This window comes from Nerophis ophidion, linkage group LG15, assembly GCF_033978795.1.
Source record: "Nerophis ophidion isolate RoL-2023_Sa linkage group LG15, RoL_Noph_v1.0, whole genome shotgun sequence".
NCBI classification, from domain to species: Eukaryota; Metazoa; Chordata; class Actinopteri; order Syngnathiformes; family Syngnathidae; genus Nerophis; species Nerophis ophidion.
Genome location: NC_084625.1, coordinates 1,758,285 through 1,783,947, shown reverse-complemented (window position 1 = coordinate 1,783,947; position 25,663 = coordinate 1,758,285). Strand labels below are relative to the sequence as shown.

At 36.7% G+C, this 25,663-nt stretch overlaps 1 protein-coding gene across 3 annotated transcripts in view; it reads right to left on the bottom strand.

Annotated features, from left to right (window-relative positions):
- zeb1b (zinc finger E-box binding homeobox 1b) overlaps nt 1–25,663 on the bottom strand; it is a 162,883-nt gene that overhangs the window by 35,167 nt on the left and 102,053 nt on the right. For 2 of the 3 annotated variants that reach the window (XR_009809735.1, XM_061921211.1), the window contains exons 2-5: nt 21,068–21,211; nt 10,301–10,477; nt 6,196–6,398; nt 2,330–2,435 (exon numbers count right to left, since the gene is read on the bottom strand). Coding sequence is in view for 2 of the 3 variants with exons in the window: in XM_061921211.1 (XP_061777195.1) it covers nt 2,330–2,435; nt 6,196–6,398; nt 10,301–10,477; nt 21,068–21,211 (630 nt within the window). In the remaining variant the exon portion in view is untranslated. The remainder of the gene's footprint in view (nt 1–2,329; nt 2,436–6,195; nt 6,399–10,300; nt 10,478–21,067; nt 21,212–25,663) is intronic. The other variant, XM_061921212.1, reaches the window with a different exon arrangement.

Here is a 25,663-nt window from a genome sequence, read left to right as displayed (position 1 = left end):
ATATATATATGTATACACACTGTATAAATGTGTATATATGTATATATATATACACTGTGTAAATGTGTATATATTATATATGTGCGTGTGTATATAAATGTATACGTGTGTGTGTTTACATAATATACTAATGTAATGGATATGACATTAATATAACTGAAAACAAAGAGTATATGAACTCTATATTTTTTTTTTTATGGTGTTTGGACATTTTCCACTATATCCACAAAGTTCAGTGAGCAAGTTATGTGTGACCATGTGTGTTGACCTTTTATGTAAGCTGCATTCTCTTGTTTTATTTTTGCACCATGACTAGGGTAGGTTGTTCGGAGTTTTTAATTATGTTTGGACATTTTCCACTATATCCCCAAAGTTCAGTGAGCATGTTATGTGTGACCATGTGTGTTGTCCTATATGTAAGCTGCATTCTCTTGTTTTTTTTTTTGCACCATGACTAGGGTAGGTTGTTTGGATTTTTTAATGGTGTTTGGACATTTTCCCTATAATCCACAAAGTGCAGTAAGCAAGTTATGTGTGACCATGTGTGTTGACGTTTTTGTTAGCTGCATTCTCTTCTTTTCTTTTGCACCATGACTAGGGTAGGTTGTTTGGATTTTTTAATTATGTTTGGACATTTTCCACTATATCCACAAAGTTCAGTGAGCAAGTTATGTGTGACCATGTGTGTTGACCTTTTTGTTAGCTGCATTCTCTCGTTTTCTTTTGCACCATGACTAGGGTAGGTTGTTTGGATTTTTTAATTATGTTTGGACATTTTCCACTATATCCACAAAGTTCAGTGAGCAAGTTATGTGTGACCATGTGTGTTGACCTTTTTATGTAAGCTGCATTCTCTTGTTTTATTTTTGCACCATGAGTAGGGTAGGTTGTTTGGATTGTGTAATTATGTTTGGACATTTTCCACTATATCCACAAAGTTCAGTGAGCATGTTATGTGTGACCATGTGTGTTGTCCTATATGTAAGCTGCATTCTCTTGTTTTTTTTTTTGCACCATGACTAGGGTAGGTTGTTTGGATTGTGTAATTATGTTTGGACATTTTCCACTATATCCACAAAGTGCAGTAAGCAAGTTATGTGTGACCATGTGTGTTGACGTTTTTGTTAGCTGCATTCTCTTCTTTTCTTTTGCACCATGACTAGGGTAGGTTGTTTGGATTTTTAAATTATGTTTGGACATTTTCCACTTTATCCACAAAGTTCAGTGAGCAAGTTATGTGTGACCATGTGTGTGTTGACCTTTTTGTTAGCTGCATTCTCTTGTTTTTTTTTGCACCATGACTAGGGTAGGTTGTTTGGATTTTTTAATGGTGTTTGGACATTTTCCCTATAATCCACAAAGTGCAGTAAGCAAGTTATGTGTGACCATGTGTGTTGACGTTTTTGTTAGCTGCATTCTCTTCTTTTCTTTTGCACCATGACTAGGGTAGGTTGTTTGGATTTTTTAATTATGTTTGGACATTTTCCACTTTATCCACAAAGTTGAGTGAGCAAGTTATGTGTGACCATGTGCGTTGACCTCTATGCTAGCTAAATTATTTTGTTTTATTTTTGCACCATGACCAGGGTAGGTTGTTCAGAGTTTTTAATTATGTTTGGACATTTTCCACTTTATCCACAAAGTTCAGTGAGCATGTTATGTGTGACCATGTGTGTTGTCCTATATGTAAGCTGCATTCTCTTGTTTTTTTTTTGCACCATGACTAGGGTAGGTTGTTTGGATTGTGTAATTATGTTTGGACATTTTCCACTATATCCACAAAGTTCAGTGAGCAAGTTATGTGTGACCATGTGCGTTGACCTTTATGCTAGCTGCATTCTCTTGTTTTATTTTTGCACCATGACTAGGGTAGGTTGTTTGGAGTTTTTAATTATGTTTGCACATTTTCCACTATATCCACAGAGTTCAGTGAGCAAGTTATGTGTGACCATGTGCTTTGACCTCTATGCTAGCTGCATTCTTTTGTTTTATTTTTGCACCATGACCAGGGTAGGTTGTTTGGTTTGTGTCATATAAGTAAGTGCTGGAAAGTACTCTAAAGGGTCACTGATCTGATTTATTCACATTGTCCACAAGATGGCAGCAAGTATGTCGCATTCAGAAACCCGCTGGTATTTAAGAGGAATTTGAAAGCACTCACGGGCCAAATTGAAGACGTGGCAGACGGGCCGCACGTGGCCCGCAGACCGCAGTTTGGACGCCGATGCCTTAATGCCATTCTTTTATTGCTCAGTCATGACACATTACACTATAAACATCAATTAACACACACACACACACACACACACCCGGCGCCAGAGCGACTCACCGCTGTGAATGCGCAGGTGCTCCTTGAGGTGGTGCTTGTATTTAAAGGCCTTGCCGCACTCGCTGCACTTGAATTTGCGGTTGCCTCCCGACTGCGTGACGAGTCTCTGTGGGAGCAGGAAGACCCACAATGACAACACCACCTTTGAACCGACACTCAACCATCAATCAATGTTCATGTTTGTTTATCATGTTGGGGACACTCAGGATCGGGCACTTTTACTTTGAAAATACCACTCTAGTATACGCCAGTCTCTTAGTTTCAATTCTATTTGACTAAAATGTCAACATTTTGTTTCATTACTGAACACAACTCTGACTTTTTTACTCGAGATGTTACGATACCAATCATGCATGAGTGAGTCAAATACTATCACGTCCAAAACCATACTTTTGTGTGTTAAAAATATTATTTTAATGATAAAATCTCATTTTTTATCACAGAACGTAAAAATGAGCTGATTTTAAGTGTTGTCCAGTTGTTACCGTACATTCAGGACTAGAGGCCGCTACTTTTTACCTACACTTTGAACCCTGCGGCTTATAAAACGCTGTGGCTGATTTAGTTTTTTCTTCACTGGTGGCCATAATGAACAAAAACAAGCAAATATACTAAATAAGGTTCCGTTTCCCAGCCAGCCATAGTGTTTCTACTGGTATGGATTCTTCATTCAGCGTATATGTTTTACAATATAACTAAAACAATTTTTACTTACTAAACTGTCCCATGTTCGATGTCTTTAAAATGTCAATTTATTAAAAAAAAAATGCAGTACTGTTTTAGAAAAAAATAATACATTTACAATAAAATTCTGGCAAATTAAATAATTTTCAACTGTCATTTTTTTTTTTTTTACTATTTTTCCATTTACAGTAAAATGCTGTAAAAGTCAATGTACATTTTACAATACAATTCTGACATTTTTTCAAAGTATACCTTTTTTTGTTTACAATATAACGCTGCAAATGAGATTATTTTAAAAAAAATGTTACTATTTTTCCATTTACAATAAAATGCTGTAAAAATCACGATCATTTTAAAATAAAATGCAGACATTTTTTCAGTGTACACCATTTTTTTTTTTACAATAAAACTCTGGCAAATGAGATTGTAATTTTTTTACTGTAAAAAAATGGTTAAAAAAAGGTACTAGTTTTCCATTTACAGTAAAATGCTGTAAAAACCATTGCATATTTTACAGTAAAATTCTATCAGCTGAGCTGACATCTTTTCAAAGTATATAAAAAATTAACAGTATTGTTTGGAAAAATATATATATTTTACAAGAAAACTCTGGCAAATGAGAATTTTTTACTGTAAAAAATTGTACTATTTTACCATTTACAGTAAAATGCTGCAAAAATCAACGTACATTTTACAATAAAATTCAGACTTTTTTTCAGTGTATACCATTTTGTTTTACAATAAAACTCTGGCAAATGAGATTAACATTTTTTTACTGTAAAAAAATGGTACTATTTTTCCATTTACAATAAAATGCTGTAAAAATCAACGCACATTTTAAAATAAAATTCTGGCAGCTGAGCTGACATCTTTTCAAAGTATATAAAAAATGAACAGTATTGTTTAGAAAAAAATATATTTTACAAGAAAACTGTCAAATTAGATATTTTTTACGGTAAAAAAATGGTACTATTTTTCCATTTACAATAAAATGCTGTAAAAATCAACGCACATTTTAAAATAAAATGCAGACATTTTTTCAATGTTTACCATTTTGTTTTACAATAAAACTCTGGCAAATGAGATTATAATTTTTTTACAGTAAAAAAAATGGTACTAGTTTTCCATTTACAGTAAAATGCTGTAAAAACCATTGCATATTTTACAGTAAAATTCTGGCTGCTGAGCTGACATCTTTTCAAAGTATATAAAAAATTAAAAGTATTGTTTAGAAAAAAATATATATTTTACAAGAAATCTCTGGCAAATGAGATTTTTTTTACTGTAAAAAAAGGTACTATTTTACCATTTACAGTAAAATGCTGCAAAAATCAACGTACATTTTACAATAAAATTCTGACATTTTTTCAAAGTATACCTTTTTTTTTTACAATATAACGCTGCAAATTAGATTTTTTTTTTTACTGTAAAAATGGTACTATTTTTCCATTTACAATAAAATGCTGTAAAAAATTGTATTATTTTACCATTTAGAGTAAAATGCTGCAAAAATCAACGTACATTTCAAAATAAAATTCTGACTTTTTTTCAAAGTATACCTTTTTGTTTTACAATAAAACTCTGGCAAATGAGATTATAATTTTTTTACGGTAAATTTTTTTTACTATTTTTCCATTTACAATAAAATGCTGTAAAAATCAACGCACATTTTAAAATAAAATGCAGACATTTTTTCAGTGTACACCATTTTTGTTTTACAATAAAACTCTGGCAAATGAGATTATAATTTTTTTACTGTAAAAAAATGGTACTAGTTTTCCATTTACAGTAAAATGCTGTAAAAACCATTGCATATATTACAGTAAAATTCTGGCAGCTGAGCTGACATCTTTTCAAAGTATATAAAAAATGAAAAGTATTGTTTAGAAAAAAATATATATTTTACAAGAAAACTCTGGCAAATGAGATTTTTTTTACTGTAAAAAAGGTACTATTTTACCATTTACAGCAAAATGCTGCAAAAATCAACGTACATTTTACAATAAAATTCTGACTTTTTTTCAAAGTATACAATTTTTTTTTACAATATAACGCTGCAAATGAGATTGTTTTTTTACTGTAAAAATTGTACTATTTTTCCATTTACAATAAAATGCTGTAAAAATCAAGGCACATTTTAAAATAAATGCAGACATTTTTTCAATGTTTACCATTTTGTTTAACAATAAAACTCTGGCAAATGAGATTATAATTTTCTTACTGTAAAAAAATGGTTGTAGTTTTCCATTTACATTAAAATGCTGTAAAAACCACTGCACGTTTTACAGTAAAATTCTGGCAGCTGAGCTGACATCTTTTCAAAGTATATAAAAAAATATACAGTATTGTTTAGACAAAAATATATATTTTACAAGAAATCTCTGGCAAATGAGATTATAATTTTTTTACTGTAAAGAAAATGGTACTATTTTTCTATTTACAATAAAATGCTGTAAAAATCAACGTGCATTTTACAATAAAATTCAGAATTTTTTTTAAAGTATACCATTTTTTTCACAATAAAACTCTGGTAAATAGGAGATATAGAATTTTTTACTGTAAAAAAAATGGTTAAAAGGGGTTCTATTTTTCCATTTACAGTAAAATGCTTAAAAAACCATCGTACATTTTAAAATAATATTGTAACATTTTTTCTAAGGGTACATATTTTTTTAAATAAAACTCCGGCATATTGTATTTTTTAAATGTAAAAAAAAAGACAGTTTTTCCATTTACAGTAATGTGCTGTAAAAACGACTGTGAATTTATGAAAAAATTCTTGCAACTGAGCTGACATTTTTTTAACCGTCAAATCTACAGATTGTTTAGTCCTGACATTGCACGTAGAAAAACAACATAAAATTCATAGGACAGTGATTTTAAAAGTGTGGTGGGCTAAAAAAAACACTTTCTAAAAGTACAGTGTTTTATTGTCCTATATTCAACACAAACAGTATAAACTTAATGAAATAAAACCTCTGCCTTGTTCTTGATGACTACTTAGGCCTAAAGCGCTACTGTGTTTGAATGTGGGTCATTATGCTGGTACTTGATGAATACTTGGGCCTACTGGGTTTGAATACTTCACTTTGTGTGATGATATCAGTGAGTCACGGACATGGTCCGATACGTGTGGACTTTTTCTATCATTTTTCCCCGCTCTGGTGGACTCGAGCGCCTACCTGGTCCCGCCCGGACTTGTGGGCCGCCATGTGTCTCTCCAGCTGAGCGCGGTGTGCAAAGGTGTAGCTGCACTCGGGGCAGCTGAAGCACTCCTCCGTCTTCTCGTGCCGATACTTGATGTGCTCCTTCAGCGAGCTGAATCGCTTGTAGCCGCGGGCGCAGTACGGGCAGGTGAGCAGCTGCGAGAAGGAGTCCGGGGTCCCTGGGTGTGGACACACAACGCAAGTCTTTCACTGCCGACCAGGTGACCTGGGTTTCAGTGCGGTTCTGGCGGTATCATCGGTACAGTATCAGAGCAGTGATGTGGCTCCCACACAGGTGAAACATTACTTAACAGGTGATGTATCAAGTCCCCTGGGCACAGGTGCAATATACACACCTTTATCGCACAGGCGGACGTGGCATTTGTTTACCAACAGTGTCGCTCAGGGGGAGGAGCTAGCACCTGAGCAGGTGTGGCATTTGCTAACAATAACAGTGATCAATACTTGGGGTGTCCTGATCACGATACAACTACCGGAGCCGTCGATATCGGCTGATATCAGCAACGTACGGACTGGTGTCATTTTGTGGTGTCTTGTGAGGTTTGATATTTATCCCATTATCTTTTTTTATTCTTCCGAATGGGCTTCTGCTGCCCTAAAGTTGAAGTGGAGTGGTAATTGTTTTTTCTGTAATGATCATAATAATAATAATAATAATAATAATTAATAATAATTAAAGCTGCAAGCAGCGATATACGGGACCAATTTTTGTTGGTGTTTCCTGCCTTTACCCAGTCAACATATCTTTACCTGCACATTACCTACCTTCTCTGTATCCTGGAGTGGAACTGGTGCCTCCTCCTTTCACCCATTCAACATATCTTTACCTGCACATTACCTACCTTCTCTGTATCCTGGAGTCAAACTGGTGCCTCCTTCTTTCACCCAGTCAACATATCTTTACCTGCACATTACCTACCTTCTCTGTATCCTGGAGTCAAACTGGTGCCTCCTTCTTTCACCCAGTCAACATATCTTTACCTGCACATTACCCACCTTCTCTTTATCCTGGAGTCAAACTGGTGCCTCCTTCGTTCACCCAGTCAACATATCTTTACCTGCACATTACCTACCTTCTCTGTATCCTGGAGTCAAACTGGTGCCTCCTTCTTTCACCCAGTCAACATATCTTTACCCGCACATTACCTACCTTCTCTGTATCCTGGAGTCAAACTGGTGCCTCCTTCTTTCACCCAGTCAACATATCTTTACCTGCACATTACCTACCTTCTCTGTATCCTGGAGTCAAACTGGTACCTCCTTCGTTCACCCAGTCAACATATCTTTACCTGCACATTACCTACCTTCTCTGTATCCTGGAGTCAAACTGGAGCCTCCTTCGTTCACCCAGTCAACATATCTTTACCTGCACATTACCTACCTTCTCTGTATCCTGGAGTCAAACTGGTGCCTCCTTCTTTCACCCAGTCAACATATCTTTACCTGCACATTACCTACCTTCTCTGTATCCTGGAGTCAAACTGGTGCCTCCTTCCTTCACCCAGTCAACATATCTTTACCCGCACATTACCTACCTTCTCTGTATCCTGGAGTCAAACTGGTGCCTCCTTCTTTCACCCAGTCAACATATCTTTACCTGCACATTACCTACCTTCTCTGTATCCTGGAGTCAAACTGGTGCCTCCTTCTTTCACCCAGTCAACATATCTTTACCTGCACATTACCTACCTTCTCTGTATCCTGGAGTCAAACTGGTGCCTCCTTCTTTCACCCAGTCAACATATCTTTACCTGCACATTACCTACCTTCTCTGTATCCTGGAGTCAAACTGGTGCCTCCTTCTTTCACCCAGTCAACATATCTTTACCCGCACTTTACCTACCTTCTCTGTATCCTGGAGTCAAACTGGTGCCTCCTCCTTTCACCCAGTCAACATATCTTTACCTGCACATTACCTACCTTCTCTGTATCCTGGAGTGGAACTGGTGCCTCCTTCTTTCACCCAGTCAACATATCTTTACCCACACATTACCTACCTTCTCTGTATCCTGGAGTGGAACTGGTGCCTCCTTCTTTCACCCAGTCAACATATCTTTACCCGCACATTACCTACTTTCTCTGCATTGTGTGGTCACGCTGGTGCTTCCTGCTTTTAAGCGGCCATCTTGAGACGGCAGCAGCGCAGCAGCGTCAGCGCAGCGGTTCTTTGAAGGCTCGTAAAATCAAAATCGAAGCAGTTAGAACAACTATTTGCGCAACATTTAATCAAAAGGGTCCAATCTCTTTCCTGTGCGAATTTGAAGCCGACACAACAAACGCGCTCAGAGGAGATAGGTTGAAAAAAAAGGTGACAGGTTTTTACAAAACTTTTGTTTTGAAGGGGTAATTGCCAACTTCCTGTAGATTTTTGCTGAAAGATGTCAATTAATGAAATGTAGGTATAAGTCAGACCTACACAGAGGTTTTTGTTTCATGTCTCCACGACATTCCTACTAGAAGTTACAAGCAGTTTTGTCTGTGTTCTTTCCTAGGGGGCGCTAGAGCGCAATTTTGAGTATTTTTTTTTTGTTAGATGGCAATTTTTGCCAGTCGTGATGTGTGTGTCAAATTTGGTGAGTTTTGAAGCATGTTAAGGGGGTCAAATTACAGCTCAAAGAGGCGGTGGTATAATAATAATAATAAAACCTTAGAAATACAATAGGGTCCTCTGTCCCAAAGGGACATTCGGTCCCTAATAATAATAATAATAATAATAATACAGTGCTTTTCAGAGTACTAAAAAACGCTTTACAGGATGAAAAATTAAAATATAAAACATTTCAAAGTAGTAACATGAAAAAACAACAACAGTAAGTTGAATGATGCGGACACGTTTGTTACTGGATCTTTTCGAATACGCTTCTGCCTTGTGAGACTTTGTATGTGTAAGTAATGTGCAACTATAATTATTTGATGCTTGTTTTTGTTGTCACCTTTTTATTGGTCAATGATTAATACCTATATCAAGCTTGTGTGCTTAGCCGTTGTGTAGCTGCTAGCTCCTAGTAGCCTATAGCCTAGCATGTTAACCTTTTGTAAAAGACTCCAGTAAAGTAGAAGAAAGTGTTTATTTACTGGAGGACATTTGGATGATAACTGTCTTGTCAGCTTTGTACAAGTCAACACTCTGCTTGTATCGCACATGATATCACACACAAGTCAACACTGCTTGTATTGCAAATGATATCACACACAAGTCAACACTCTGCTTGTATCGCACATGATATCCCACACAAGTCAACACTCTGCTTGTATCGCACATGATATCACACACAAGTCAACACTCTGCTTGTATCGCACATGATATCCCACACAAGTCAACACTCTGCTTGTATCGCACATGATATCACACACAAGTGAACACTCTGCTTGTATCGCACATGATATCCCACACAAGTCAACACTCTGCTTGTATCGCACATGATATCCCACACAAGTCAACACTCTGCTTGTATCGCACATGATATCACACACAAGTCAACACTCTACTTGTATCGCACATGATATCCCACACAAGTCAACACTCTGCTTGTATCGCACATATCACACACAAGTGAACACTCTGCTTGTATCGCACATGATATCCCACACAAGTCAACACTCTGCTTGTATCGCACATGATATCCCACACAAGTCAACACTCTGCTTGTATCGCACATGATGTCCCACACAAGTCAACACGCTGCTTGTATCGCACATGATATCCCACACAAGTCAACACTCTGCTTGTATCGCACATGATATCCCACACAAGTCAACACTCTGCTTGTATCGCACATGATATCCCACACAAGTGAACACTCTGCTTGTATCGCACATGATATCCCACACAAGTCAACACTCTGCTTGTATCGCACATGATATCACACACAAGTCAACACTCTGCAGGACTGCTAGTATTATTCTTCCAATTTCTGTAGGACTGCTTGTATCGCACATGATATCGCACATGATATCGCACACACTTTCCGATTTTTTTCTAAATACTTAAACTGCAAGTCAAAATACTTGTTATCCTTCTTCACAAAGTTATTAAGTAGAATGTCAGTATTTGTGTTACCGTTCTCATCGGGAGTGCCGGCGTCGGGAGTGCCGTGACCCTGCAGCTCGTCCTCCGGGGCTTCTGGGTAAATGACGGCCGTATCGCCCTGCTGGAGCATCTCCACCACCAGGGCGTCTGTGCTGGCGTCGTCCTCGCCGTCCGACACGCACTCTTCTTTCACTAGGGGGCGACAAACTGCATGATGATTATTGCTATTATTAATGAAGACATACAGGAAGTGGCCACACCCACAAAATCAATGCCTCTCTTTGATTGGCTGCATGGTGAATAGATGTAATATTACATGTATTATTAATGTACTCTTTTGACCATAAATGATAACATTATTATATACAAAAACTACGAATTTAGCTGCTGACATTTCCTGTTTTATTATGTTACCCAAACTATTATTCATAGTCTGACACCAAGAAACAGATGACTATTAGAAAGTGATGACTATTAGAAAGTGTTGAGTAAGAAACAGATGACTATTAGAAAGTGATGACTATTAGAAAGTGTTGAGTAAGAAACAGATGACTATTAGAAAGTGTTGAGTAAGAAACAGATGACTATTAGAAAGTGATGACTATTAGAAAGTGTTGAGTAAGAAACAGATGACTATTAGAAAGTGTTGAGTAAGAAACAGATGACTATTAGAAAGTGATGACTATTAGAAAGTGTTGAGTAAGAAACAGATGACTATTAGAAAGTGTTGAGTAAGAAACAGATGACTATTAGAAAGTGTTGAGTAACAAACAGATGACTATTAGAAAGTGATGACTATTAGAAAGTGTTGAGTAAGAAACAGATGACTATTAGAAAGTGTTGAGTAAGAAACAGATGACTATTAGAAAGTGTTGAGTAACAAACAGATGACTATTAGAAAGTGTTGACTATTAGAAAGTGTTGAGTAAGAAACAGATGACTATTAGAAAGTGTTGAGTAAGAAACAGATGACTATTAGAAAGTGTTGAGTAACAAACAGATGACTATTAGAAAGTGATGACTATTAGAAAGTGTTGAGTAAGAAACAGATGACTATTAGAAAGTGTTGAGTAAGAAACAGATGACTATTAGAAAGTGATGACTATTAGAAAGTGTTGAGTAAGAAACAGATGACTATTAGAAAGTGTTGACTATTAGAAAGTGTTGAGTAACAAACAGATGACTATTAGAAAGTGTTGAGTAAGAAACAGATGACTATTAGAAAGTGATGACTATTAGAAAGTGTTGAGTAAGAAACAGATGACTATTAGAAAGTGATGACTATTAGAAAGTGTTGAGTAAGAAACAGATGACTATTAGAAAGTGTTGAGTAAGAAACAGATGACTATTAGAAAGTGATGACTATTAGAAAGTGTTGAGTAAGAAACAGATGACTATTAGAAAGTGATGACTATTAGAAAGTGTTGAGTAAGAAACAGATGACTATTAGAAAGTGATGACTATTAGAAAGTGATGACTATTAGAAAGTGATGACTATTAGAAAGTGTTGAGTAAGAAACAGATGACTATTAGAAAGTGATGACTATTAGAAAGTGTTGAGTAAGAAACAGATGACTATTAGAAAGTGATGACTATTAGAAAGTGTTGAGTAAGAAACAGATGACTATTAGAAAGTGATGACTATTAGAAAGTGTTGATTATTAGAAAGTGTTGAGTAAGAAAGGTGTCTGCATGATGACTATTAGAAAGTGTTGAGTAACAAACAGATGACTATTAGAAAGTGTTGAGTAAGAAACAGATGACTATTAGAAAGTGATGACTATTAGAAAGTGTTGAGTAAGAAACAGATGACTATTAGAAAGTGATGACTATTAGAAAGTGTTGATTATTAGAAAGTGTTGAGTAAGAAAGGTGTCTGCATGATGACTATTAGAAAGTGTTGAGTAACAAACAGATGACTATTAGAAAGTGTTGAGTAAGAAACAGATGACTATTAGAAAGTGTTGAGTAACAAACAGATGACTATTAGAAAGTGATGACTATTAGAAAGTGATGACTATTAGAAAGTGATGACTATTAGAAAGTGATGACTATTAGAAAGTGTTGAGTAAGAAACAGATGACTATTAGAAAGTGTTGAGTAACAAACAGATGACTATTAGAAAGTGATGACTATTAGAAAGTGATGACTATTAGAAAGTGATGACTATTAGAAAGTGATGACTATTAGAAAGTGATGACTATTAGAAAGTGATGACTATTAGAAAGTGATGACTATTAGAAAGTGTTGAGTAAGAAACAGATGACCATTAGAAAGTGTTGACTATTAGAAAGTGTTGAGTAAGAAACAGATGACTATTAGAAAGTGATGACTATTAGAAAGTGATGACTATTAGAAAGTGATGACTATTAGAAAGTGATGACTATTAGAAAGTGTTGACTATTAGAAAGGTGTCTGCATGATTCGACTTACTTCAACTTCATGGACTTAACTTCCTACATTATTGTTGCCCCCAAATATTTGCAGCTTTACTTCAACTTAAAGACAGCATAAGTCCGTTCCAGACAGTCCATAATCAGCAACATTCCACGGGACTTAAACCTGCAGCAACTATTTGACTTCATGGAAGCAGTTTAGGTGGGACTGGAACAGTTTTTCATCCTGTACTGGACCACAACAACTGGATTCTGGTTCTCTTCCCAACTGTGGACCACATCATGACATCACACACACAGGAATGTACCTTCCCCCCGCCTGCTCAGTCTCTGGTCACCATCTAGTCCCTGGTCACCATCTAGTCCCTGGTCACCATCTAGTCCCTGGTCATTATGTAGTCCCTGGTCACCATCTAGTCCCTGGTCATTATGTAGTCCCTGGTCACCATCTAGTCCCTGGTCATTATGTAGTCCCTGGTCATTATGTAGTCCCTGGTCTATATGTAGTCCTTGGTCATTATGGAGTCCCTGGTCATTATGTAGTCCCTGGTCTATATGTAGTCCCTGGTCACCAGCATCAGTCCCTGGTCATTATGTAGTCCCTGGTCACCAGCATCAGTCCCTGCTCATTATGTAGTCCCTGGTCATTATGTAGTCCCTGGTCACCAGCATCAGTCCCTGGTCATTATGTAGTCCCTGGTCACCATCTAGTCCCTGGTCATTATGTAGTCCCTGGTCCATATGTAGTCCCTGGTCTATATGTAGTCCCTGGTCATTATGTAGTCCCTGGTCATTATGTAGTCCCTGGTCAACATGTAGTCCCTGGTCATTACGCAGTCCCTGGTCAACACGTAGTCCCTGGTCACCAGGTTCAGTCCCTGGTCATTACGTAGTCCCTGGTCAACATGTAGTCTCTGGTCAACATGTAGTCTCTGGTCATTATGTAGTCCCTGGTCAACATGTAGTCCCTGGTCACCAGGTTCAGTCCCTGGTCAACACGTAGTCCCTGGTCAACACGTAGTCCCTGGTCACCAGGTTCAGTCCCTGGTCACCAGGTTCAGTCCCTGGTCAACATGTAGTCCCTGGTCACCAGGTTCAGTCCCTGGTCATTATGCAGTCCCTGGTCATTACGTAGTCCCTGGTCAACACGTAGTCCCTGTTCACCAGTTTCAGTCCCTGGTCATTACGTAGTCCCTGGTCACCAGGTTCAGTCCCTGGTCATTACGTAGTCCTTGGTCACCAGGTTCAGTCCCTGGTCATTACGTAGTCCCTGGTCAACATGTAGTCCCTGGTCATTATGTAGTCCCTGGTCAACATGTAGTCCCTGGTCATTATGTAGTCCCTGGTCATTATGTAGTCCCTGGTCAACATGTAGTCCCTGGTCATTATGTAGTCCCTGGTCATTATGTAGTCCCTGGTCAACACGTAGTCCCTGGTCACCAGGTTCAGTCCCTTAAAAATTCCCAGTTTTCCCCAAATTCCTTAATAGCATTTCTCAATGAAGAAAGTGTTACTACTTCAACATTTTTCGACTGATTTGAGAAACTGCAGCACCAACATTTCAACTCATTCACAACATTCAATGTTTTACCTAAAAAAAATTTTAAAATTCCCTCTTTCCCCGAAATTCCCAAATTTCCATGAAATTCCTGCTGAAAAGAATGGGACAATTTTCAAAGTTCCACAACTTTCATCCGATTCAAACTGTTCCAACTTCAAAATATTCAACCTGTTCAGGAATTGTGTGCTCTACTTCAACAATTATATATAGATTTTTTTTTTAAATCCCCCAATTTTAAAGATTTTCCAGTTTTTAGGAACATTTTCCCTATTCAACTTGATTTATCCATTTATCAAAATGTCCACCTTATTCAACCAATTGAAAGTATTCCACCTTCAACACACTCACATTCATTCTAAACATTCAAACAACCATTTTTCCACATTCAGAAAAATTCCAGGAATTCCATTTTTTTCCCAACCTTATTTCCAACCATTTTAGTGCGATGACTGCTTTCACATTTTCATCCCATTTCAAGTGTTCCACCGTCAAAACATTCCTCTTAGTCAGGATTTTTCCAAAAAACAGTTGGTTTAGGAACTTAAAAATTCCCAGTTTTCCCCAAATTCCTTAATAGCATTTCTCAATGAAGAAAGTGTTACTACTTCAACATTTCTCGACTGATTTGAGAAACTGCAGCACCAACATTTCAACTCATTCACAACATTCAATGTTTTACCTAAAAAATTAAAAAAAAATCCCTCTTTTCCCGAAATTCCCAAATTTCCATGAAATTCCCACTGAAAAGATTGGGACATTTTTCAAAGTTCCACAACTTTCATCCGATTCAAACTGTTCCAACTTCAAAATATTCAACCTGTTCAGGAATTGTGTGCTCTACTTCAACAATTATATATATATATATATGTTTTTTAAATCCCCCAATTTTAAAGATTTTCCAGTTTTTAGGAACATTTTCCCTATTCAACTTGATTTATCCATTTATCAAAATGTCCACCTTATTCAACCAATTGAAAGTATTCCACCTTCAACACACTCACATTCATTCTAAACATTCAAACAACCATTTTTCCAAATTCAGAAAAATTCCAGGAATTCCATTTTTTTCCATTTTTTTCCTAACCTTATTTCCAACCATTTTAGTGCGATGACTGCTTTCACATTTTCATCCCATTTCAAGTGTTCCACCGTCAAAACATTCCTCTTAGTCAGGATTTTTCAAAAAAACAGTTGTTTTAGGAACTTAAAAATTCCCAGTTTTCCCCAAATTCCTTAATAGCATTTCTCAATTAAAAAAGTGTTACTACTTCAACATTTCTCGACTGATTTGAGAAACTGCAGCACCAACATTTCAACTCATTCACAACATTCAATGTTTTACCTAAAAAATTTTAAAAAAAATTCCCTCTTTTCCCGAAATTCCCAAATTTCCATGAAATTCCCACTGAAAAGAATGGGACATTTTTCAAAGTTCCACAACTTTCATCCGATTCAAACTGTTCCAACTTGAAAATATTCAACCTGTTCAGGAATTGTGTGCTCTACTTCAACAATTATATATATTTATATTTTTTAAATCCCCCAATTTTAAAGATTTTCCAGTTTTTAGGAACATTTTCCCTATTCAACTTGATTTATCCATTTATCAAAATGTCCACCTTATTCAACCAATTGAAAGTATTCCACCTTCAACACACTCACATTCATTCTAAACATTCAAACAACCATTTTTCCAAATTCAGAAAAATTCCAGGAATTACGTTTTTTTTCCATTTTTCCACATTCGGAAAAATTCCAGGAATTCCATTTTTTTCCTAACCTTATTTCCAACCATTTTAGTGCGATGACTGCTTTCACATTTTCATCCCATTTCAAGTGTTCCACCGTCAAAACATTCCTTAGTCAGGATTTTTCAAAAAAACAGTTGGTTTAGGAACTTAAAAATTCCCAGTTTTCCCCAAATTCCTTAATACAATTTCTCAATGAAGAAAGTGTTACTACTTCAACATTTCTTGACTGATTTGAGAAACTGCAGCACCAACATTTCAACTCATTCACAACATTCAATGTTTTACCTAAAAAATTTTAAAAAATTCCCTCTTTTCCCAAAATTCCCATGAAATTCCCACTGAAAAGATTGGGACAATTTTCAAAGTTCCACATCTTTCATCCGATTCAAACTGTTCCAACTTCAAAATATTCAACCTGTTCAGGAATTGTGTGCTCTACTTCAACAATTATATATATATATATATATGTTTTTTAAATCCCCCAATTTTAAAGATTTTCCAGTTTTTAGGAACATTTTCCCTATTCAACTTGATTTATCCATTTATCAAAATGTCCACCTTATTCAACCAATTGAAAGTATTCCACCTTCAACACACTCACATTCATTCTAAACATTCAAACAACCATTTTTCCACGTTCAGAAGAATTCCAGGTTTTTCCTAACCTTATTTCCAACCATTTTAGCGCGATGACTGCTTTCACATTTTCATCCCATTTCAAGTGTTCCACCGTCAAAACATTCCTTAGTCAGGATTTTTCAAAAAAACAGTTGGTTTAGGAACTTAAAAATTCCAGTTTTTCCCCAAAATTTCTCAATGAAGAAAGTGTTACTACTTCAACATTTCTTGACTGATTTCAACAATTCCAACACCAAACAATTCAGCTCATTCAGGACATTCTTGCTCCTATTCATTTTTTTTTTAAATCCCACTTTTCCCCAAATTTCCAGGAAGTTCCCATTGAAATGAATGAGACATTTTTCCAAGTTGCACAATCGCCACATTTTTCAAGCATTGTCTCGCTGTGATGTCACACTTCCTGTGTGGCCTGCAACCTTGCTACACCTGCTACCTGTTTCCTCACACACACACACACACACACACACACACACACACACACACACACACACACACACACACGTGAGCTGGCTGACATAAAAGTAAACGACACTTTTAACGTCCTGCGACACAATCGTTAGCATTATAAGATTAGCATGCTAGCTTTTTGGAAACTTTTGCGGGTAAACAACTTAGCATCAAATGTCTACCTGTTAGCATGCTAACTAACATAAGTGTGCTGGCTTTTTTTCCCCTCTTAACTCATTTGGTAGCTTTACACCTCCCGTCATATTTTAGTATTTCATGCATGCTAACAATAGCATGCTAACTTTTTGGGTGTTACACCACAGTCATATTGTGCTACTTTTGCTACTTATAGTATTTTGAACAGATGCGTACCTCCCAGAGTAATATATTTTGCTACTTGACAAATTATACTGTTAAAATGTTAACGTTAGTATGCTAACTTTATATGTGTGTATACACCTCTGTCATATTTTGCTACTTGATGCATGCTTAAGTATTTTGAACAGATGTGTACCTCCCAGAGTAATATATTTTGCTACTTGACAAATTATACTGTTAAAATGCTAAAGTTAGTATGCTAACTTTTTTGTGCTAACTTTATATGTGTGTATACATCTGTCTTATTTTGCTACTTGATGCATGCTAAGTATTTGTAACAATGTGTACCTCCAAGAGTAATATATATTGCTACTTGACAAATTATACTGTTAGCATGCTAATGTTAGTATGCTAACTTTTTTTGTGCTAACTTTGTGTGTATACACCTCAGTCATATTTTGCTACTTGCAGCATGCTAAGTATTTGTAGCTTTTTGTTCAGATGTGTACCTCCCAGAGTAATATATTTTGCTACTTGACAAATTATACTGTTAAAATGCTAACGTTAGTATGCAAACTTTTTTGTGCTAACTTTATGTGTGGATACACCTGTGTCATATTTTGCTACTTGATGCATGCTAAGTATTTGTTACAATTTGTACAGATGTGTACCTCCAAGAGTAATATATTTTGCTAATTGACAAATTATACTGTTAGCATGCTAACGTTGTATGCTAACTTTTTTTGTGCTATCTTTGTGTGTTTACACCACAGTCATATTTTGCTACTTGAAGCATGCTAAGTATTTGTAGCTTTTTGTTCAGATGTGTACCTCCCAGAGTAATATATTTTGCTACTTGACAAATTATACTGTTAGCATGCTAACGTTAGTATGCTAACTTTTTTTGTGCTAACATTGTGTGCATACCTCAGTCATGTTTTGCTACTTGAAGCATGCTAAGTATTTGTAGCTTTTTGTTCAGATGTGTACCTCCCAGAGTAATATATTTTGCTACTTGACAAATTATACTGTTAAAATGCTAACATTAATATGCTAACTTTTTGGAGCTAACTTTATGTGTGTATACATCTCTGTCATATTTTGCTACTTGATGCATGCTAAGTATTTTGAAGAGATGTGTACCTCCAAGAGTAATATATTTTGCTACTTGACAAATTATACTGTAAAAAGGCTAACGTTAGTATGCTAACTTTTTTGTTCTAACTTTATATGTGTGTATACACCTCTGTCATATTTTGCTACTTGATGCATGCTAAGTATTTGTAACAATTTGTACAGATGTGTACCTCCCAGAGTATGCTAAGTATTTGTAGCATTTTGTTCAGATGTGTACCTCCCAGAGTAAGATACTCGACAAAGTATAGCTGTTAGCATGCTAACTTTGTGTGTGTTTACACCACAGTTATATTTTGCTACTTGATGCATGCTAAGTATTTGTTACAATTTGTACAGATGTGTACCTCCAAGTAAAATATTTTGCTAATTGACAAATTACACTGTTAGCATGCTAACTTTTTTTGTGCTAACTTTGTGTTTGTATACACCTCTGTCAAATTTTGCTACTTGAAGCATGCTAAGTATTTGTAGCATTTTGTTCAGATGTGTACCTCCCAGAGTAATATATTTTGCTACTTGACAAATTATACTGTTAGCATGCTAACGTTAGTATGCTAACTTTTTTTGTGCTAACATTGTGTGCATACCTCAGTCATATTTTGCTACTTGAAGCATGCTAAGTATTTGTAGCTTTTTGTTCAGATGTGTACCTCCCAGAGTAATATATTTTGCTACTTGACAAATTATACTGTTAAAATTCTAAAGTTAGTATGCTAACTTTTTTGTGCTAACTTTATGTGTGTATACATCTCTGTCTTATTTTGCTACTTGATGCATGCTAAGTATTTGTAACAATGTGTACCTCCAAGAGTAATATATATTGCTACTTGACAAATTATACTGTTAGCATGCTAACGTTAGTATGCTAACTTTTTTTGTGCTAACATTGTGTGTATACACCTCAGTCATATTTTGCTATTTGAAGCATGCTAAGTATTTGTAGCTTTTTGTTCAGATGTGTACCTCCCAGAGTAATATATTTTGCTACTTGACAAATTATACTGTTAAAATGCTAACGTTAGTATGATAACTTTTTTGTGCTAACTTTATATGTGTGTATACACCTCTGTCATATTTTGCATGCTAAGTATTTGTAACAATTTGTACAGATGTGTACCTCCAAGAGTAATATATTTTGCTAATTGACAAATTATACTGTTAGCATGCTAACGTTAGTATGCTAACTTTTTTTGTGCTAACTTTGTGTGTTTACACCACAGTCATATTTTGCTACTTGAAGCATGCTAAGTATTTGTAGCTTTTTGTTCAGATGTGTACCTCCCAGAGTAATATATTTTGATACTTGACAAATTATACTGTTAAAATGCTAACGTTAGTATGCTAACTTTTTGGAGCTAACTTTATATGTGTGTATACATCTCTGTCATATTTTGCTACTTGATGCATGCTAAGTATTTTGAAGAGATGTGTACCTCCAAGAGTAATATATATTGCTACTTGACAAATTATACTGTTAGCATGCTAACTTTAGTATGCTAACTTTTTTTGTGCTAACATTGTGTGTATACACCTCAGTCGTATTTTGCTACTTGAAGCATGCTAAGTATTTGTAGTTTTTTGTTCAGATGTGTACCTCCAAGAGTAATATATTTTGCTACTTGACAAATTATACTGTTAATAGGCTAACGTTAGTATGCTAACTTTTTTGTGCTAACTTTATATGTGTGTATACACCTCTGTCATTATTTTGCTACTTGATGCATGCTAAGTATTTTGAAGAGATGTGTACCTCCAAGAGTAATATATTTTGCTACTTGACAAATTATACTGTAAAAAGGCTAACGTTAGTATGCTAACTTTTTTGTGCTAACTTTATATGTGTGTATACACCTCTGTCATATTTTGCTACTTGATGCATGCTAAGTATTTGTAACAATTTGTACAGATGTGTACCTCCCAGAGTATGCTAAGTATTTGTAGCATTTTGTTTAGATGTGTACCTCCCAGAGTAAGATACTCGACAAAGTATAGCTGTTAGCATGCTAACTTTGTGTGTGTTTACACCAGTTATATTTTGCTACTTGATGCATGCTAAGTATTTGTAACAATTTGTACAGATGTGTACCTCCAAGGGTAATATATTTTGCTAATTGACAAATTATACTGTTAGCATGCTAACGTTAGTATGCTAATTTTTTTTGTGCTAACTTTGTGTGTATACACCTCTGTCATATTTTGCTACTTGAAGCATGCTAAGTATTTGTAGCATTTTGTTCAGATGTGTACCTCCAAGAGTAATATATTTTGATACTCGACAAAGTATAGCTGTTAGCATGCTAACTTTGTGTGTGTTTACACCACAGTCATATTTTGCTACTTGATGCATGCTAAGTATTTGTAACATTTTGTAATTGGACACTTTTTAAAGCTTAGTTTAGCAAGGACACACCTCAGTGTGGAGTTTTTCACTAATGCTAACTGTAAGCATGCTAAAAAAAAAAACGTTTTAGCTGATTTTGCTTGTGAGTCATGTTACTTAAAGCGTGTGATGTGTGGGTGGGACCCTGGAGCGTCCAGCCGGTCTCACCTGGGTGCCAGAGCCCCCTGGGGTGGTCCTGGTCTGGCAGGGTGCTGTCACAGTCCGCCAGGCTGCCTTCCTCCTCCACGATGTGCAGCTTGTCCTCATCGTCTGAGTCGGTGCCCGCCTCCGCCGCATCGTTGTAGCTGAGGACTGCGGAAGATGACAGGAAGTTAGTTTTATTTTGAAAAAAAAAACAAAAACAAGGATGTGTGCGATAAAGTGTGCTAACATTTTTGGCGTATTTTGCAGCCGAAGACCTCAGAATCATATAACTTAATACTTGACACCCACTAACTGTTAGCATGCTATTGATGACATGTTAGCATGCTAACTTCTTTGCTATTTTAACATACATATGCTAAACAGTCGTATGACTCGGTACTTGACGCACGCTAACTGTTAGCCTGGTAACATTAGCATTCTCACATTCTTAGCCAATTTTGCAGCCGAACACCTCAGAATCATACTTGATGCTATTGATGTTAGCATACTGACATAAGCATGCTAACTTATTTGCTATTTTAACATACATATGCTAAACAGTCGTATGACTCGGTACTTGACGCACGCTAACTGTTAGCCTGGAAACATTAGCATTCTCACATTCTTAGCCAATTTTGCAGCCGAACACCTCAGAATCATACTTGATGCTATTGATGTTAGCATACCGACATACGCATGCTAACTTATTTGCTAATTTTACATGCATATGCAATTAGTTGCATGACTTGGTACTCGACGCATTTTAACTGTAAGCGTGCTAACATTAATACGTTAGCAAATTCTAACATTTTAGCTCATTTTACATGCAGACGCATAATTGTGGTATGACTTGGTACATGATGCATCCCAACTGTTAGCATGCTAATGGCAACATTTTAGCATTCTAATAGTAGCATGCTAATTGTTAAGCTAATGTAACATGCATATGTTTAAAAGTCATATGACTTGTTACTTGACACATTCTAACATTAACATTTAGCATAATACAATTAGCATGCTAATGGAAACATTTTAGCATTCTAATAGTAGCATGCTAATTGTTAAGCTAATGTAACATGCATATGTTTAAAAGTCGTATGACTTGTTACTTGACACATTTTAACATTAACACTTAGCATAATACAATTAGCATGCCAAGTTTTTTAAGCTAATGTAACATGCATATGTTTAAAAGTCGTATGACTTGTTACTTGACACATTTTAACATTAACACTTAGCATAATACAATTAGCATGCCAAGTTTTTTAAGCTAATGTAACATGCATATGTTTAAAAGTCGTACGACTTGTTACTTGACACATTCTAACTGTTAGCATTTCAGCATTCACAGCAAGTGAATTTCTCCCCAGATCTTATATTCCATTTCTTTCTGGAATGTTCTACTCCAGGATGCTTTTGTTTTGTCTTTAGAATGTAAGGCGGCCCGATAAAGAGAACAATGAGAAAGAGGAGGAGGAGAAAAGGATGAAGCATGAGTGCGGAGGAGAGGCAGGATAAATGTTTGGTGGAGCAGATTATCTTCCTGCCAAATGGTGGGCAGCTCTGCAACAAAGGTGTCGGAGTCACACCAACTAAAGCTGCCAGGCCGACAGCTGCCCCTATTAGCGCTAGCATGCTAACGCGGCAGGACCACTCCCACGCACGCGAGAGGCGACTAACAGGCGGGCGGGGGGGGCGCTCTTAGCAAACTGCTCCAAGTTTAGCCTGTCCGACAAAGTGTGTTACCTGTATCCCTAGATCACAACACGTGACCTGTATCCTTAGATCACAACAGTCAAGCGTTTAGCTGGTGCGTGACCTGTATCCCTAGATCACAACAAATAATTAAGCGCTTAGCTGGTGCGTGACCTGTATCCCTAGATCACAACAAATAAGTGTTTAGCTAGTGCGTGACCTGTATCCCTAGATCACAACAAACAAGCGTTTAGCTGGTGTGTGACCTGTATCCATATATCGCAACAAATAAGTGTTTAGCTAGTCAGTGACCTGTATCCCAAGATCACAACAAATAATTAAGCGTTTAGCTTAACATGTATCCCTAGATCACAACAAACAATCAAGCGTTTTTGGTGCGTAACCTGTATCCCTAGATCACAATAATTAATCAAGCGTTTAGCTAGTGCGTGACCTATATCCCTTGATCCCAACAAACAATCAAGCGTTTAGCTGGTGGGTGACCTGTATCCCTAGATCACAACAGACAATCAAGCATTTAGCTGGTGCGTGACCTGTATCCCTAGATCACAACAAATAATCAAGCATTTAGCTAGTGCGTGACTTGTATTCCTAGATCACAACAAACAATCAAGCGTTTAGCTGGTGCGTGACCTGTATCCCTAGATCACAACAAACAATCAAGTGTTCAGCTGGTGCATGACCTGTATCCCTAGATTACAACAAATAATCAAGCGTTTAGCTAGTGCGTGACCTATATCCCTAGATCACAATAAACAATCAAGCGTTTACCTGGTGCGTGTCATGTATCCCCAGATCACAACAAACAATCAAGCGTTTAGCTGGTGCGTGACCTGTATCCCTAGATCACAACAAACAATCAAGTGTTCAGCTGGTGCATGACCTGTATCCCTAGATCACAACAAATAATCAAGCGTTTAGCTAGTGCGTGACCTGTATCCCTAGATCACAATAATTAATCAAGCTTTTAGCTAGTGCGTGACCTATATCCCTAGATCACAATAAACAATCAAGCTAAAAGTTATATAGTGTGTGACCTGTATCCTTAGATCACAACAAACAAGTAAGCATTTAGCTGGTCCGTAACCTGTATCCCTAGCTCACAACAAACAAGCAAGCGTTTAGCTGGTGCGTGACCTGTATCCCTAGATCACAACAAATAATCAAGCGTTTAGCTGGTGCGTGACCTGTATCCCTAGATCACAACAAATAATCAAGCGTTTAGCTAGTGCGTGACCTGTATCCCTAGATCACAACAAATAATCAAGCGTTTAGCTGGTGCGTAACCTGTATTCCTAGATCACAACAAACAAGCCAGTGTTTAGCTGGTGTGTAACCTGTATCCCTAGATCACAACAAACAAGCAAGTGTTTAGCTGGTGCGTAACCTGTATCCCTAGATCACAACAAACAAGCAAGTGTTTAGCTGGTGCGTAACCTGTATCCCTAGATCACAACAAACAAGCAAGTGTTTAGCTGGTGCGTAACCTGTATCCCTAGATCACAACAAACAAGCAAGTGTTTAGCTGGTGCGTAACCTGCATCCCTAGATCACAACAAACAAGCAAGTGTTTAGCTGGTGCGTGACCTGTATGCCTAGATCACAACAAATAATCAAGTGTTTAGCTGGTGCGTGACCTGTATCCCTAGATGACACATTACTCCTCAAACATGCTATTGATTTAGCTAATGTGCCACAATCCATGTTTGCAAACGTGACTGGAATCCAGAGCAGGGATTTAAGGTAGCAGAGTGCTAACAACACTCAGGTAGCGGCGGGCGGGAGACACGGTTTAGGAACTGAAGCGCTTGTCATAAAAAAAAACATCTTTCAAAACATCCATCCATTTTCTTCTGCTTATCCGGGGTGGGGTCGCGGGGGAAGCAGCCTAAGCAGGGAAGCCAAGACTTCCCTCTCCCCAGCCACTTGGTCCAGAGCTCCTCCCGGGGCGTTCCCAGACCAGCCTGGAGAGATAGTCTTCCCAAGGTGTCCTGGGTCTTGCCTGTGGTCTCCTACTGGACTGTGATCCCAGCTTAGTTGGAACACACCCTTCCTAAAGAGAGGAACCAGCACCCAGAGGCCCCGCCCCCATGTCCACGCCACGTCTAAACATGCTCACGCAAGTTGTGAAGATCAGTTATCTAAAGTGTTAGTCAGCCTTCTTTACTGATAGTCGCACATATGACTTTACTAGCTACAACCGCGTTAGCTAGCTGGTATGACGAACAATTTTCATATAAAATAAAAACTTTTAAAACATGCTCATTTAAACTCTGAAAGTCGACTAATCAATCATGAAATAAAGTAAATTGTAGTAAAGTTTGTGTACTGCTAGTCTGACATGTTAGCTTACTAGCTACAAGCCTGTTAGCTATTTTAGTTAAAAAAAAAATAAAAGACCTTCACATGAGTGGAATCTTAAAGGCTCCCACTCATAAAAGTGCTTAAAAAAAGTCTTAACATTTTTTACTTTTATCACTTAAATCTTTACATCAACTTCACATCTGATTTGAAAAAAATAAAAAAAAGTTTTTTTTTTTATGTTTTATGTCATTTTGTCTTTTTATAGCAAAGACAAAATATGAACAACAAATATTTCAAAGTGTAATATTTGATGTGAAGTCATTGGAGCCTAAATATGTCAATACTACATAACATTGATTTTGATTCATTATTATGTTTGAGTGAAGACAGTTTTTTTAATGCCACTAAAATGATTGAAGACCCAAAAGGGTCCCACTCATAAAAGTGTTTAAAAATAAATCATACATTTTATTTATTAGTGTACACTTCAATCTTTACATCAACTTCTTATTTTTACCGACTTTTGTTTTTGTCTGTTTTTTGAAGGCAAACACACAAAATATGCAATATTGTCCCACAAAAATATTTCAAAGTGTAATA